At 38.0% G+C, this 15,053-nt stretch overlaps 1 protein-coding gene across 3 annotated transcripts in view; it reads right to left on the bottom strand.

The window, feature by feature from the left end:
- Positions 1 to 14,610, bottom strand: part of TFDP1 (transcription factor Dp-1) — a 54,861-nt gene extending 40,251 nt beyond the window's left edge. For 2 of the 3 annotated variants that reach the window (XM_009276084.2, XM_009276086.2), the window contains exons 1-2: positions 13,908 to 13,993; positions 853 to 919 (exon numbers count right to left, since the gene is read on the bottom strand). In XM_009276084.2, coding sequence (XP_009274359.1) covers positions 853 to 919; positions 13,908 to 13,919 — 79 coding nt within the window. In that variant the 5' untranslated portion in view covers positions 13,920 to 13,993. Of the gene's footprint in view, positions 1 to 852; positions 920 to 13,907; positions 13,994 to 14,531 lie in introns of those variants that run through there. The other variant, XM_009276085.2, reaches the window with a different exon arrangement.
- Positions 14,611 to 15,053: the final 443 nt, after the last annotated feature.

Below are 15,053 nucleotides of genomic sequence, written 5' to 3'. Positions count from 1 at the left end.
TCATCCTGGTTGGGTGGTCTATAACAGACTCCAACCATGATATCTGCCTTGTTGGCCTTCCCTTTGATTCTTGCCTATAAACACTCAACCCTATCGTCACCATCATCAAGCTCTAGACAATCAAAACACTCCCTAACATACAGGGCTACCCCACCACCTCTCCTTCCTTGCCTATCCCTTCTGAAGAGTTTATAGCCATCCACTGCAGCACTCCAGTTGTATGAGTCATCCCACCATGTTTCCGTGATGGCAACTGTAAGTTGTGCTTCTGTTTTTTCCCCCCAACTATGCTAATTGTGAAGTGCAGCACATAACTCCCCAAATGTTTAGATACTCTTAGTTTTTGAGCTTACATATTGAATTCAAGTTTATAGCCTGCATTTTTATTAAATTGCTTGATTACATTACAGTATTATACATGCATAGCCATTATCTGCAAGTCCAAACCAGTTCTGTTCAAAATATTATTTCAGATAGGCTTGCACTAGTGTGGATGCACTATCATAAAAACTGTCATAACCCATTTTAAACTGCTACACTCCTGCTTTTTTCCCCATTTGCTAAAACACAGTGCCCCAAAAGATGTTTTAGACCATCCTGGCCTTTACACTTAAACACTAGCTACACTAACGAGAAGATCACATATGGGATGACAAACCACCACTGAACTTCACATGCAGTTTAGAGACAATTATAAACCACAGAAAATCTACAGTTTGCTTGCTGACTATGTAAGATATAACTTAAGAAAAGCTTTACAAAAATATGCTAAGAAAGCAGTTTAAAGCCAGTAATAAGCGTAACAACTGAAAACAAAGAAATGGAGAGTCTTACTAAAAATTGTGTTCTTACCTTTTCCTGGACTTAGGTTTTGGTCTATAAACACCTTAAGCTCTCCATTGGCTTCAATTAGTCCAGCCTGTTAAAGAAAGTACCTTTTATTAAATTTACAAACACGGACAGCCTTTTATTGCTAAAGATGGAAGAAATCATACCACAAGTCTCTGCTGCTACCACTCACATTTTGTCACAAATCTGCCACTATGTAATGGCACTGTTTGTGGCGTAGTATTTGCCAAACTTTAAAATCTTGATTTTATAAATAACATCTTCTTAAAATGCAAGCAGAAAAATCAGTTTACACCTACCTTGCTGTTTTGTGTCCTAAGCTCTTACAGTGCACATGCACTGTTTTAACAGACAGCTGAACATCCTTATAATTAGAACCATTCACACCTTTGACTACACCTTTCTCTGTGTAGATACTATTTACCTACCACAGAAGTTAACAACATTCTAGCAAAAACAGTAGAGGTGGTAGAGAACACCTTAAGCCATTTTAATCAGAAAAAAAGGCATTAAGAAGAAACACCTTGAGCTTTTCAATTATTATTTTTTTAAAGATCAGAATATAAAGCTCTTAAGTGGAAGAGCTATAGGATTACATACAAGTTTATAAAGTAATCACCATCCTTTGAGAAAGCTCATATTAGAAGTTATTTTTAAAAAATATTAATTTTTTGATAGAAAACACTCGATGCAGTAATTCCTTGGTATCGCCAGACAAAACAGTTCTGAAAAAATAATGAAGGCAGGACACAAAGACTGTTTCCATTTAGAAAGAACAGCAAGAAAGTCAACACTTGTCCTTAACCATAGTTTAGCATGTGGTGTTACAGAGGCTGAAAAGAACCTAGCCACATTTTGTGCATAGCTGGTATTTGCAGGCTACTGCTGATCTTCAAGAGACAATTAAGTGGTTTGCTGTCAGTCAGCGGCAAAGCTTTTCCCTTAAAAGTCTACCTGAAGAGCCCTACTTACGATTTGCCAGAAGTTCAGCAAACCAAGTGAGCCACTAGAGGATGCTGTGGTGCTGCTGTTATCCAGGTGTGTAACAGCAATGATTTCTTAAGACAGGGAACTTTACAAAACGGGAAACTTTCCCTCCTCAGTGAAAGGGGGGGGGCGGGGGGAAGGAGATGACCGAGCATTGGGGACAGGCTGGGAAGTGAGCCGAAGAGAAATTTTGCTAAGGGAAGCATAAAGAGCAGTGGCCTGTAATGGCACGGCAGCGATGAGGACCTGGTGGCACAAAGAAAACGTAAGCGAGGAAACAGTGGAAGTGATGGGTAGAATGAAGATCCTGTCCTCCATTCTCCTAATTTCCCCCCCAAAAGTAATGAAATAGCATTGTTTTAAGGAGACTGCAACAACTTACCAGTACACAACCACTGCCTGTTCTCCATCTTGCCCACAGTAGGGATTCAAAGGTCCACTTGAACAAATGACAGTTCTACTGCCCTATTCCGAGGCACCAGAGCTTTTTATAAGCCTCACTCTTCATCACACTTACTACATAATTCAGAAGGGCAACAGGCTATTATCAGACACTTTCAAAGAAAGAAGGTATACTCATCAACGTGAAATAAGTATCAAGTACAAAGATGTTATCAGAGCTACAAAGATGTTACTAGAGCTACACTCTATGGCAATATGACATTCAAGAACACTGGAACCCAATGTGCTATATGAAGATGAATTTTTGGGTGTTACATTATACTCCCATTCTACCTCAATTTCACAACAAGAGTGTTAAACCACACAGGAAGTGCAGTCTCATTGTCGTAATTTCTTTAAATGAAGTACTTCAGTTTCTATTCAACAGCAGAAAGAGGAGGCTTGTACTCAAGGATTCCTGCAAATTCTCTTTTCCATGAGAATCAAAAAGATATCAATGAGACTGGAAAGACATTTAATACATTGAGTTCATGATCAGTGGACCTCCAAGAAAACGGCTGTTTTAATCTGTAATGTCTTTCATTTTAGAAGCACATAAATTTAATAATTCTGAATTATTAAATCCATTCATCAGTTCAATATGCAAAAGCAAACTTGCATCAAGTTCATGTCAGTTACAGTGATAATCCAAAACCAAACATTTAAGCTGTGATATTCAGCAAATTGAAGTATTAAATGCAAATCATTATTTCAGTAATTAGCAAATTAGGCAATTCAGTAATCACTTCTTATTGGTCCCTTCATATTTTTCTTTTTTTAAACTCCAATATAACCATTTCTATTAATTCATTTTATCCTTAAGTATTCAACCAGCCAGCATACCGTAGTATCAAATAATCTCATAAGCTTCAAGTTTTCTTCTACATAATTAAAATATACAGTGAAAAATATTACCCAAAACAATATGCAACTCCAAAAAACACAATCTAACCTAGCATTATAAAGGGTCAGGTTAGTGCCACATGCCCTGGACCATTTTTTTGTGTGACTGAAATTATGCAGGTCACTGAAAAACTGGAGAACATTTGGGAAAAACACTGCATTTAATCAGTAAGGGAATACAATTTGAGAAAAATCAGAGAATAGCAATCACTGAACAACTGGAAGAATCCCCTCAAGAACCACGACACTGATGAAGAGTACGGCAGTTACAGTTCCACCACCTTTCCACACCAGTGTCTTACTAAAGGTTCAGCTCTAGCAGTTAAAATGGCTGGTAAATATTCAACTCATTCGTAAGAGTATGCCTAGGAAAGACTCCAAGAAAACTATTTGGAAAGACTACTACCAAATCCCACAGCAAATAGCACCCCCAGCTGCTATTATTCAGAACGAAAACTGATTTCTAGTGAAAATTCTGTTACTCCAGCCTCAGTATGCTCTTCATACTTCTGGATACAGTATTTAATTCCAAGGTTATCAAAATTTATCACTAGTTTTGAGTCTCCTCAGTCACAAATACAAGCTTCTGGCGAGAGAAAATTGAAAAGCAAAACTTCCATCCCATACAAAATTCTGTTGTCTTTGTTCTAAAATGGAAATACTAGGCAAAAAAATCTCTCAGTGTGTATTTCGAAGAAATCCCCACTATTTTTCAAGCCAGGTTATTTTGGAGGAGTGACCAGGATCACTCCTCCATAACCTATCTAGCATAGTGCAGTGCCCAAAGCAAAGAAAATAGAGGAGAATGTGACCATAGCTCCCATTAGGTGTATCATAGTCACAGATTCACAACGAACAAAAAAAACCCCCCAAAAACCAAAAAAATAACACCAAAAAAACTAGTCACAGATTCACAACGAACAAAAAAAAACCCCCAAAAAACAAAAAAATAACACCAAAAAAAACCCCTCCACACCAGCGAGAAGTATCTGATATTCCCCAATGAGAAAGTAACCTTCTGCCAAGGAGGGTTTGCACATCAATGAAATTCTATTTTCTGATGGAAAAATACACGTAGTTTTTTCAGGCCTTATCAAGCTACTTGTAACAAGGTATTTTTATTTTTTTTTCACCTGATAATGTAATTTTTTTCGTATTCCACATTTTCTTCTTTTCATGATTCTCAATTTCAGGATGCATTACTTCCTTTGATGGTAACACCAGGACTGCTTAAATTAATATCATGCTCTTAATATTCGATCTTGAAAGCTTAGTAAGCGTGTGCAACTTCATGATTTAGCATTGCTTTCCTCTTCACAGACATGTTGGCTATGTATACTTCTCCGGCTACATAAAGAAATTCCTAGCATCCTAAACAGGCAACAGATACAGATACACCCTTTATCGTTTTCACATTACAACAACATCAACAATGATTAAAAAAATAGTTTTTGACACTCAACATAGCATCTAAACTGTAATAACTTAAAATCTCCTTTCCACAGGTCAGAGGAAGAGGGTTAAAGACCATTGGACAAATTAATAAATCTGGTAATTTTAACTGTGGAAGCTATGCTGGAGTGGAGACCCCAACCACCACCTAGGCTTTGCCTTATCACATCATTTAGAACTCCTAAGGAAAAGAAATCAACTGATGGGCTAAACATATCAAAAATTCAACTGAAGTTAACTTTGGCCTGCTATGAGATCATCAGCAGTCATAAGGACTGGGAAGTCTATTTTTGTTTTGTTTACAAGTAAAAGTTGAAAAGCACTAGAAGCGCCCTCAGCCTGAAAGTCAGTAAATTGGGAAATATCTTTTTGTTGGGGCTAAAGCTAATCTGAAACAAAATTTGCTAAAAATGCAGAGAATTTCACTTATTAAAAAAATCCCTTAGTGCAGACCATCACAGAATAATTTAGTATCTTACTAACAAGCTAATATTTGTGGTCTCTGAAGGTATGCACTAGAAACTCAACACCCTTACAACAAAAGTATCATTTCTTCCACAGCTTTCCAGACTTGCAACTCAATTTCTTAATAAAAATTGGCATAAAATTATTCACTAAACCTTTAAACAGAAAAGAGTCAAGCTGAATTTGGACTGAAGGACAAGGAACCTATAAAAGCATGACCAAGAAGTTTGACTAAAATGAGACTGAACAAGTACACGTTCTATGTCTACCAGGTTTAACTGAAGAGGAAAGTCCCCCTCACTACTCTGAATTAAGTAAATATGGGGAACAGAAGGGTGCTTTTGTGCCACAGAAATACCTCTTGTATCTTGCTTCTAACAAGCTCATTTTAAGTACAATCCCTGAAAAAGAGCTAAAAGAAGAGCAAAAAGGGTAGAGACAGATGGAAAGAGGTATTTGCTGAAAGGTGTTTCTCAGAACAGAAATTTTCAGTTGCTAACAGCAGATTAAGCCCACTAGATTGAGGCACAGGGCTGGGTTTGACAACAAGAGATGTGAGTGCCAAATATGTAACAATGGTTAAAGAATGGGAGTCAGAATGAGACAGACAGAAAACCAGGCAATTTTGAGACTGGCTGGGAAAGACAGAAAGTGAGCTAGATAATCAGATGGAAGATGGCAGATTAAGAGCTGAGGTACAGAAACTAGGAGTCACTGAAAAAGCACAGGTAACAGAACTGATGAGAACCTAAAAGAGAGCTTTAATAGAAGGAGGAGATCGGATCCTGTGAGGAGAAGGGAAGAACATGGGAACTGAGAAGACAAATACAATCTATTCTAAACTATGACTGAAAGGGTAAATAAGCTGGGACTCAGACTGAGAAGTTCAAAATAAATCAGGAATGAAGTAGTAAAGACAGAACCAGAAAATGGAGAAATTGGGAAGGAAAAGTATTCCTGTTAGAGTGCATTTCCTCCCAGAGCTTGTCAAAAGCATCAGGAGGATGCCTCTGCTGTCTACAGGCATTAGCAAAGCCTACTAGCAAACAACTACGCATCTTGTGCAAACTGCACCTAACTTGATCCATACCGAATGACAATCCCTAGTAATTTTATGCTTAAGAGTAGGCAATAAATGTAAAGGCCGTAGGCCATACAATTTTACTATGTGCCACTTCACTGAAAATGTAGGGCTTTTTTTGTTTGCCTTATTTTAATATCAGAAAGCAACAAACAAATACAACAGAAAATTAGCACAGCTACAAAGTGGAGAAAAGATTGTAATCAGAAATAATGCTGCTTAAACAACCTTAATTCTTCTTTCACCCTATCCATGCAAATGTCATTCGTAACGATGACAATACACTATTTTTCCCATTGGATCCTCATCTCATTCAGGGACCAGAGCAAACATGCTCTGGGAATGAATCAGCATGTAAGTGCAGGAGACTATTTTTATGGGACAGCCAATTCATTTTTCACAAAAATTAAAAGGCAATTAAGATATGAAATAGAGGATTGCAGGAAAGGAGAGAAAGTTCTTAAATTTAAAACATTTGAATTTCATTTTGCAAATGAAGTCAGTGAGAACTATTCCTTACTGTATAAAGTAATATAAAAGATCTTTTAAAGTCAGGCTATAGGAGTCTGATCCTGCAAAATTCTCAGATGTTATTTTACCGCGTCTCAGTAGCCGCCTTCTGAAACAGTGATCATACCACATCCTCAGTTCATGGCAGCATCTTCAAGACTAACGTGTTTGTCAACCACTCAGCAATGAGCTATACCATAGAAGTGAGCTTTCCAAAAAGTAAATTAAATTATTAGCACCTTAACTAGCAAGGCATAGTCAAAGCACTAGATATTAAAGATCTGGATCACAAAGAATTGTGAAGATAAAAACTACGTACAGGTTAGTAGCTCAGTTAAGCTTTGTCAGTCTTTGGTCTGAATATAGGCTCCACTGCACATACATTGGACACTGAGTATATACAGAATGACACCTGAGGTCTCCTTATTGCTGAACATGTCAAGACCATTAGCTTTCTTGGCTGTTTTTTCTAAACAGAGCAACACATCTAGAATTCAGCAAAAATTAAACCATAGAATCAGAGATGATGAATTAATTTTGAAGATGAGTCAAACAGTGGTCCTGTCTAAGCAGCCACACAGATTAACAATACCACAGGATTTAAAATCATTATACCGGGTTGTTTCTTACAATAATTCAATTGCCCAAGTGATACAATCCTTGCAAAATTTAAAGCTAACACCCCCAAAACTAACTGCAAAGCTGTAAGAATGAAGCAAAATTGAATACAAGATTCCTAGGGTGAATAGGACCGAAGCACTGGTTTGCCACTTCTACCACATAAACTAATTAGAAAATAAAATCATCATTTGTGTCCTCCTGGACTAAATACTCGTATGCAGAGAGGTACCAGCAGCAGCCACTTCTACAACTAGCTCCTAGTGCCGTTCTAGATTTGACCTAAATAGACTTTTGTTTTTCCAGCCAAACCAAATCTTTAGAGCAGTTTGTTCAACAGCATCTGAACCACAGCAGAAATCAACAAGTAATGTTAAACAGGACTCATTCCAAAACCATTTTCCTCACCAACCTCCTTATCAGTGTACTGTAAAGCTACAGCAGCCCACAATGTAATTTTCAAGCAAGTCTGTGTAACCATTAATGCAATAGTGGGATGCTTAGCCAATGTCATGTAACACAACACAAGACAAGTAGCCAGCAGCGTTTTTGGGGATATGGACCACTGTCAACCTTTAAAATAAGTTGTCCACTACCTGAGAACCATTTCAACACAGAGAATGTTTAGCAAAGATTGGCCCATTTTTCCTCCCGCTTCTAGTTAGCCACAATAAATCTTCATTAAGTGATATCCAGGCAAGCAAATACAAACACTAAAATAAGTGATCCCTAGTGTAACTTAACTTTTAAAAGCTGCATTTTTGTTTAGCGTGTTAAGTTGTCAGCACACTGTATTTACTCAGTAATACTACAAAGATATATCTATATAAAGCCATTACCATTAACAGACACATACAATTAGTAAAGAAGTTAAACACTTGAAGGCTACAGGAAAATGCTTTATTTACACAAATAAATTGGCAAGGTGACAGGCAATTTCTGAGTTGCTATTTTCTGCCTTATAAATACAAACCAACATGGGGGGGAGGGAAGGGAAACTCTTATTGTGTATTTGCCATGTAAAAAGGAGAGCTTAAAGATCATTTTCCTTCTGCCTTCTAAAAAGCATATTTAAAAAAATGTTAACACTTGAAATCCCAAACTGAGATGTCTTTTTAGAAGACTTAATTTCATAATATTATTTGATCTTCAGTTTGCAAACTTCTGAATATGTTAGAACTCACTAAACACAAACAGAAATAGATCAAGCTACTGAGAAGTCGCTGAACTAAAATATCAGAAGAGGTGCATGCACCACTTGAGATCCACTAAAGACTTAACTGCTCTAGTCTGCCTCACTGAAATTCCCAGTACATAACCAAAAATGAACATAAAAGGAGAAACACATGCAGATTTTTTTTTAAAAATCTGAAAATTGTTTTGAAGAATTGTCAATGCGTTCTAGACATTGAAGTGCATCATGTAAAAAAGATCCAAAATATACCTTTTTCCTACTTCCATTAGGCTCTTCTTTTTAATCCACCCCAAACGTAACCTTTTCAGACCACAAAGACTTGCTCAAGATTGATGTAGAAGCACCACATGAAAGCTATCAAAAAGTACAACTTTTGTGGTGTTCCTGCAAAATTACTATACAGAAGTACAGATCTACTACTTCTTTCCCCAAATCTAGCAGACCTATTGACCTATCCAGTAAAGTTGCTGTAAGAAATTAGTTTGCTGTGGTTTTTTTTTTTAAATATCCTTTGAGCAAAGTATTTATTAAGTAATACTGTGAAATAAATTCAATGGATCAAACTACATACCTGAACGTATAATATTCCTTGAGCAAAGTATTTATTAAGTAATACTGTGAAATAAATTCAATGGATCAAACTACATACCTGAACGTATTCTGAGTACTCAGTTAAAATAAACCATCAACCTTAATCCCTACATCTCCAGATCTCTTAAACAGTAATGTTAGATCAGGTATTGAACTTTGTGTAGGCAGAACTTCTTACATGGTGTCCTCAGACTTATACATGTGCACAAGGCTTCCTTTGCAAAGTTAAATACATGAGCCATAGCTACTACTCAATGAGATTTATAAAAGCACCATGAAATTCTAAGAGATACAGTAAGTTTTATGCAAACTACAGATCAAGAGACAAACCCCTCAAAGCAATTCAAGCAAAGATGACAGGAGAATAAAACATAATTAAAAAAAAATCTAACTTTAAAACCAGTGGTTCCAAAGCCAATGCCACTGTCAGCAACCTATGAAACAGTAAAGTGCGTAAGCTTTCCAGACAAACAGCTCTCAAGAAAGGTATTTTAGTCTGTGAGAAATTCTGAAGGCTAACAGTGGTGTGTCAGTTTAAAAAGTTTGTGAAACACCAAATTAGTTTTCAACTGCATGTTCTTCATTAACAATTATTACTTTTTTAATGACTGGAAACAGTCCATGCAATAATGGTGAACAACTGAAACAATCATAAGCAACTGCTACTATATAGAGTATTTCACATATTTCAATATATGTAATTCTCGAGATCAGAAGGAATCTTACTCACTCCTTTTGTCTAGCCCCCTTCTCCTCAGTACTCTCTGTAACACCATGCATTGGACTATCCCCTCTAATAGACCCAGTTCCTGCAAGTGACTCCTGCTTCTTCTCTTCTATTTAACAGTGGGTCTTAAAGAAAAGAGCCACAAGCTTCTCTTTCTTTATGGCTGCCTGAGAGGCCTCGGCAGTTCATTTGCAACAAAAGTAACTGAGAGGAGAACCCCCTAGGGTCATATCACGAGTTGGATCTTCAGCTACACTACAGAAACTGTTAAGTTAGTGGTGGAAGGTACGTTAACCATTGATACTAAAAAAATATTTATTGACTTAATTTACAGATTATTCTAATATATAACTGAATATAAAAGTGGACAGCAAGTAGTGCTCAGTCTTATACTGGGAGTTGGAAGACCAAAAATTAAGTTACCAAATTTACTTTCTTGCTACAGTAATTCCTCTTTCAATGCTGCATCCTACCTAGTATTAAGCATGCCAAGGATGGACAGGTCACCATTTCACTTAGGGGACTGTGCTCCCCACCAAACTATTAATCCCATGAATCCAGTGAGCAGCACAAGTCAGCTGAGGACCTTGGTGCATACGTTTGGCTCCTCCAGCTCCTGCCTGGAAGGTGCCACATTTGTAAGCAGTGGAAGAGTGGAAGAACAGACTCAGCAAAGTCTTAGAGAATGACACTGATTAACCAGAAAGAGGAATACTGTCTGAACTGGAGTTTCTGGAGATTCGCTGCATGCGATGACTATCTCTGTCTCAGACCAAGAAACTTCCCATATGGTGCAAACGTACATGTCAAACTGCACCCAGCTCTACTGACCCCAACTTTGTCATTCGGCCTCAGACAAGCAACAGAATGATCCCACTCCCAAGGTACCCAAGTCCTTGAGATACTGCAATTGGTGTTCTCTCGTCCACACATGGTTTTTTCATTGTTTCTTTAAATTACACAAAAAGTCAAGTCTTTCTAGTAACTAAGATCTTCTGAATTGAATGTGATATTCCATGGTCAATCTGCCTGATTCTGTTAGAAATGCTTCTCAGCTCCACACAATGCTCACTTACATAAAACCAAAAATGGCTATGCTCATTACTATTACCAGATCACACTGGAAAATGAGTTTGTTCCTTTCTTCCCCGTTACATTTATTGCATTCCAGACAACATACCCTTTATATAAATTTTCAAAAAAATAAATTGATATACCCACAGATACTTCAACCTGCACAAGCTATTATTTCTCTTTTTCCATTATTATTTTTCAACTTAGCCAGCTCTAACACTACTTGTGATTATGCTCTTGAACTCCACCTGCAGGCTCTTAATTAAGGTGCTACATATGAATGTATCTTCCCCCCATAGCTTCTTGACCACTGCCGAGGAAATGAGTCTTTTGTAAAAAAAAAAAAAAAAAATCAATGCTTTGTTGCTTATTTTCTCTTTATTGTACACTCAGAAAAGCATTAGAGGGATACATTTTAAAGTAGTATTTAACAGAATTTAGGCTTGGGTCAAATAGTTCATAAGCATTATCTTGCCAGCTTACCTGATCAGTATTTTTGTAGTTATTTAATCCTCTATAAAAACATTTAATTGGGTTTGCCGGTATTCTCCATCATGCTCCCCATTTGCTCAATTATCCAGTAAAGTCTCAGTCTGCAAACTTTTACAAGTATTTGACTTCTCAAACAGGTCTTTTCAAATTATAGTTTTTATAAAGAGGTATCAGAAGACGACCTGAAAGTGAGCAACAAAAGGAAAAGTGCTCCCCTGTGGCAGGTGGGAGGAGGGGTTAAGTAGGAGCATGTTATCTTGTGGTGCCCTGGCTCCACACCTTCCTCTTCTTGCAGGGCTGCCTGCTTCACCATCACCAGAGCAAGCGCTGGCCCCAGCAGCACAGAGTACAAGTGGGACGTACACCGAGCCTGCGTTCCCAGGCTGCAGCACACTGAAGCATGCTTGGCACGTAAAAGCCACCTGAAGCCTAGGCTTGGCACGGTAGCAGCACAGCCCTTACCACAGTTTAGCCATCTCAGCTCTGCTGAGAAAAAGGGAAGGAAGGGGTGGGAGCATTCATCAACTATGCCATCTTCTTCACCACTACATCTCACAGTCAGTTAGCACACTTGATAGGTGACATGGCAGAACCACAGGCCATTAATTACAGCAGTATTTCCATGTCAGAACGTTTAAGTTTACAGCGGTGCAGGTCTTCATAGATTCAGTGCCCAGAAATTTAGTGATACTGTCTCCATCATGATTAATTCCATTATTTCACTAGGAAAAGAACTTGGATTTTGGACAAAAAATAAGGGAATCATTCTCTTCCCTTCTGAAAATCAAAAAAATGTTATACCAATTAGCATCTCTATTTTCTAGCATTAAATCAAACCTAATAGGGCCCATAATCAAACCTGGAAATTTAGAATTTCCCAGCATTCACTACACATTTTAGACATCATGTAATGGTGGGTATGTAATAGTCTGCAAAAAGGTAAGCAGTTCACCTTTCTTCCCTGAGGCAGGATTAAGTATGTGTAGAGGTTTTTAAGAACAGGTTAGACAATCCTTCAATTAAGATTTCATACCCTGTTCCGGTGCTCAAGTACACTTAAAATTTTACCTAAAACCTGACCTAGATTTTCATTTTTCCAAATTCAGCTTACTAATTCTTGTAATAAAGATACTGAAAACAATTTATTTTCCTGTCTGTAGCACCTTCTTCCATTTCTGAAGTTTATCATAATGTATGTTATTCCTCCCTTAGCTACTCTCTTTTCTAGAGTAAGCCAGATCTTTCAAAAATGAGGTGCTTTCTTAAATGTTTTATTCTCATTCTGCTCCCCTAGACCTTCTAGGATATTCAGCTGTATTTCCAGGTGCTAGCACTTCTTCACTTAGTTGAGCTCTCTCCCAAAAGCTATTAAACAAATGTACTTTAGTATCTCAATTACTTTGAACTGTTTCAATTTAATCTCCTAGTCTAACATTCCTCTTACATTTTCTTCCCGCTTATACGGCCTTTCATTCCCTGAACTCTGCTATCTGTAACGTACTTGGCCGCCCTTATCTCTTCCAGGCAAGCTTTGAGTGGCTGTGTATTTCTGGTTGCTTCTCTGCACATCAAGATGTTTTTCCGTTGCTTCTGAACTACTAAAATTCTCTACAAGATTAATTTGTTAAACCAATCACTATTTCATGGAAATTCTCGCTATTTGAAAGCTACAACAGTCCACATTAGATTGTAACCTGTTCTTTACAAATTTGAATTGTATCGCTTTTCCTTAGCTTGTACGCTGCTGGTTTTGGGGTTTTTTTTTGAAGGGAAGATATATTCTAATTCGAATACGGAGTAGTATCTTGTCTTATTTTCAACAAAGGAACATGAAAGTCCAATTATATTAGGTATTAACAATGAATTACATCTTAAATGCAGAACTGGTCTAAATTTTCTTTTTTTAAAAGTACCGGAACGGGTAAAGAGCAAACATGGTTAAAGAGGTAGGCCACAGAATGAAAGCCACTAACCTTAACGTCAATGGTAATGGAAGCCTATGATGAAAGTCCCCAAAGCCTGTTTTTATGGACACCAACTAGCATCTTTTGATAGCCAGAGACAAAACAATGAACACATATGGAGACGGAACCATCTTCACTCCCTTGAATACACAAAGCCCCCTTGAACACAAGACAGGCAATGCCAGTTGACAACAGTAGTCAACGACAACCCCTCATCTGAACAGTATTTGCTGGTGTTTTTAAATCCAATTCAAAACCAAGTTGTTTAGTGTTCAGTGTGAATACACATCATGCCAACAGCCCAAGTGCTTTTATAAGCATAGTGAATTCTTAAGATTAATTACTCTGGAAAAATGGCTGCAGATCTGAAGCTGTTTTATGCTGTTCCATCTACAGGAAAACATAGCCTAGGCTTGATGTACAACATAGATAAAGTAAGTTTTATATATTCATTAATGCCAGCTATTGTAAAGCATGACCTGGTTTCCTTTTGTTAACAAAACCAAAAATATTCTATGAGCTATGCTTCCACATATGATGTGCTACAAATATACTTACATCTTTTGCCATGTTACCAAAGACTAGAAATCAGTCCTCTTAAAATCTTGACGGCTGCAGGACACAGAGACAATGATGCTATTTTCTAGAAAGCAAGTAAAGACAACATCAGCTATAAAAATGAAAGGAGGGAAAGTTTCCACAATTGAAATTATTGACTACCATCCAATACAATTTAGTTTTCAAAAACCCATTTGTTAAAGACGAAAAAGTTTTCTGTCATCACCAATTCATTCCCTAAGGCCCCCCCACCCCACGCTCACGTGTGGGAAATACTCCTTTTCCGACAGCTCTCGCTGGTGTTTTTAAATCCAATTCAAAACCAAGTTGTTTAGTGTTCAGTGTGAATACACATCATGCCAACAGCCCAAGTGCTTTTATAAGCATAGTGAATTCTTAAGATTAATTACTCTGGAAAAATGGCTGCAGATCTGAAGCTGTTTTATGCTGTTCCATCTACAGGAAAACATAGCCTAGGCTTGATGTACAACATAGATAAAGTAAGTTTTATATATTCATTAATGCCAGCTATTGTAAAGCATGACCTGGTTTCCTTTTGTTAACAAAACCAAAAATATTCTATGAGCTATGCTTCCACATATGATGTGCTACAAATATACTTACATCTTTTGCCATGTTACCAAAGACTAGAAATCAGTCCTCTTAAAATCTTGACGGCTGCAGGACACAGAGACAATGATGCTATTTTCTAGAAAGCAAGTAAAGACAACATCAGCTATAAAAATGAAAGGAGGGAAAGTTTCCACAATTGAAATTATTGACTACCATCCAATACAATTTAGTTTTCAAAAACCCATTTGTTAAAGACGAAAAAGTTTTCTGTCATCACCAATTCATTCCCTAAGGCCCCCCCACCCCACGCTCACGTGTGGGAAATACTCCTTTTCCGACAGCTCTCCCCTGGCAGGAGCGCCTTCCCCCAGGCACGTACCCGATCCCAGCCGGGCAGCGGGCAGCCCACGCCGGGCCGGCCCCTGTCCAGCTGCGCCCCTTGCAACACCGCAGAGCAGGGCGCGGGCAGAAGCGGCGGGGGAAAAGATCACTCCCTTGGCCTCCTCATCCCCACCCCCATTTCCAGCAGCAGGCACAAGTAGGCCTCAGGGGCCAGCTCCCCCCGGGGCCTTG

This window comes from Aptenodytes forsteri, unplaced genomic scaffold (genome assembly GCF_000699145.1).
Source record: "Aptenodytes forsteri isolate BGI_AS27 unplaced genomic scaffold, ASM69914v1 Scaffold96, whole genome shotgun sequence".
Classification (NCBI taxonomy): domain Eukaryota; kingdom Metazoa; phylum Chordata; class Aves; order Sphenisciformes; family Spheniscidae; genus Aptenodytes; species Aptenodytes forsteri.
Note: the sequence above shows the minus strand (reverse complement) of the source record. Positions and strands in the feature narration are given on the sequence as shown.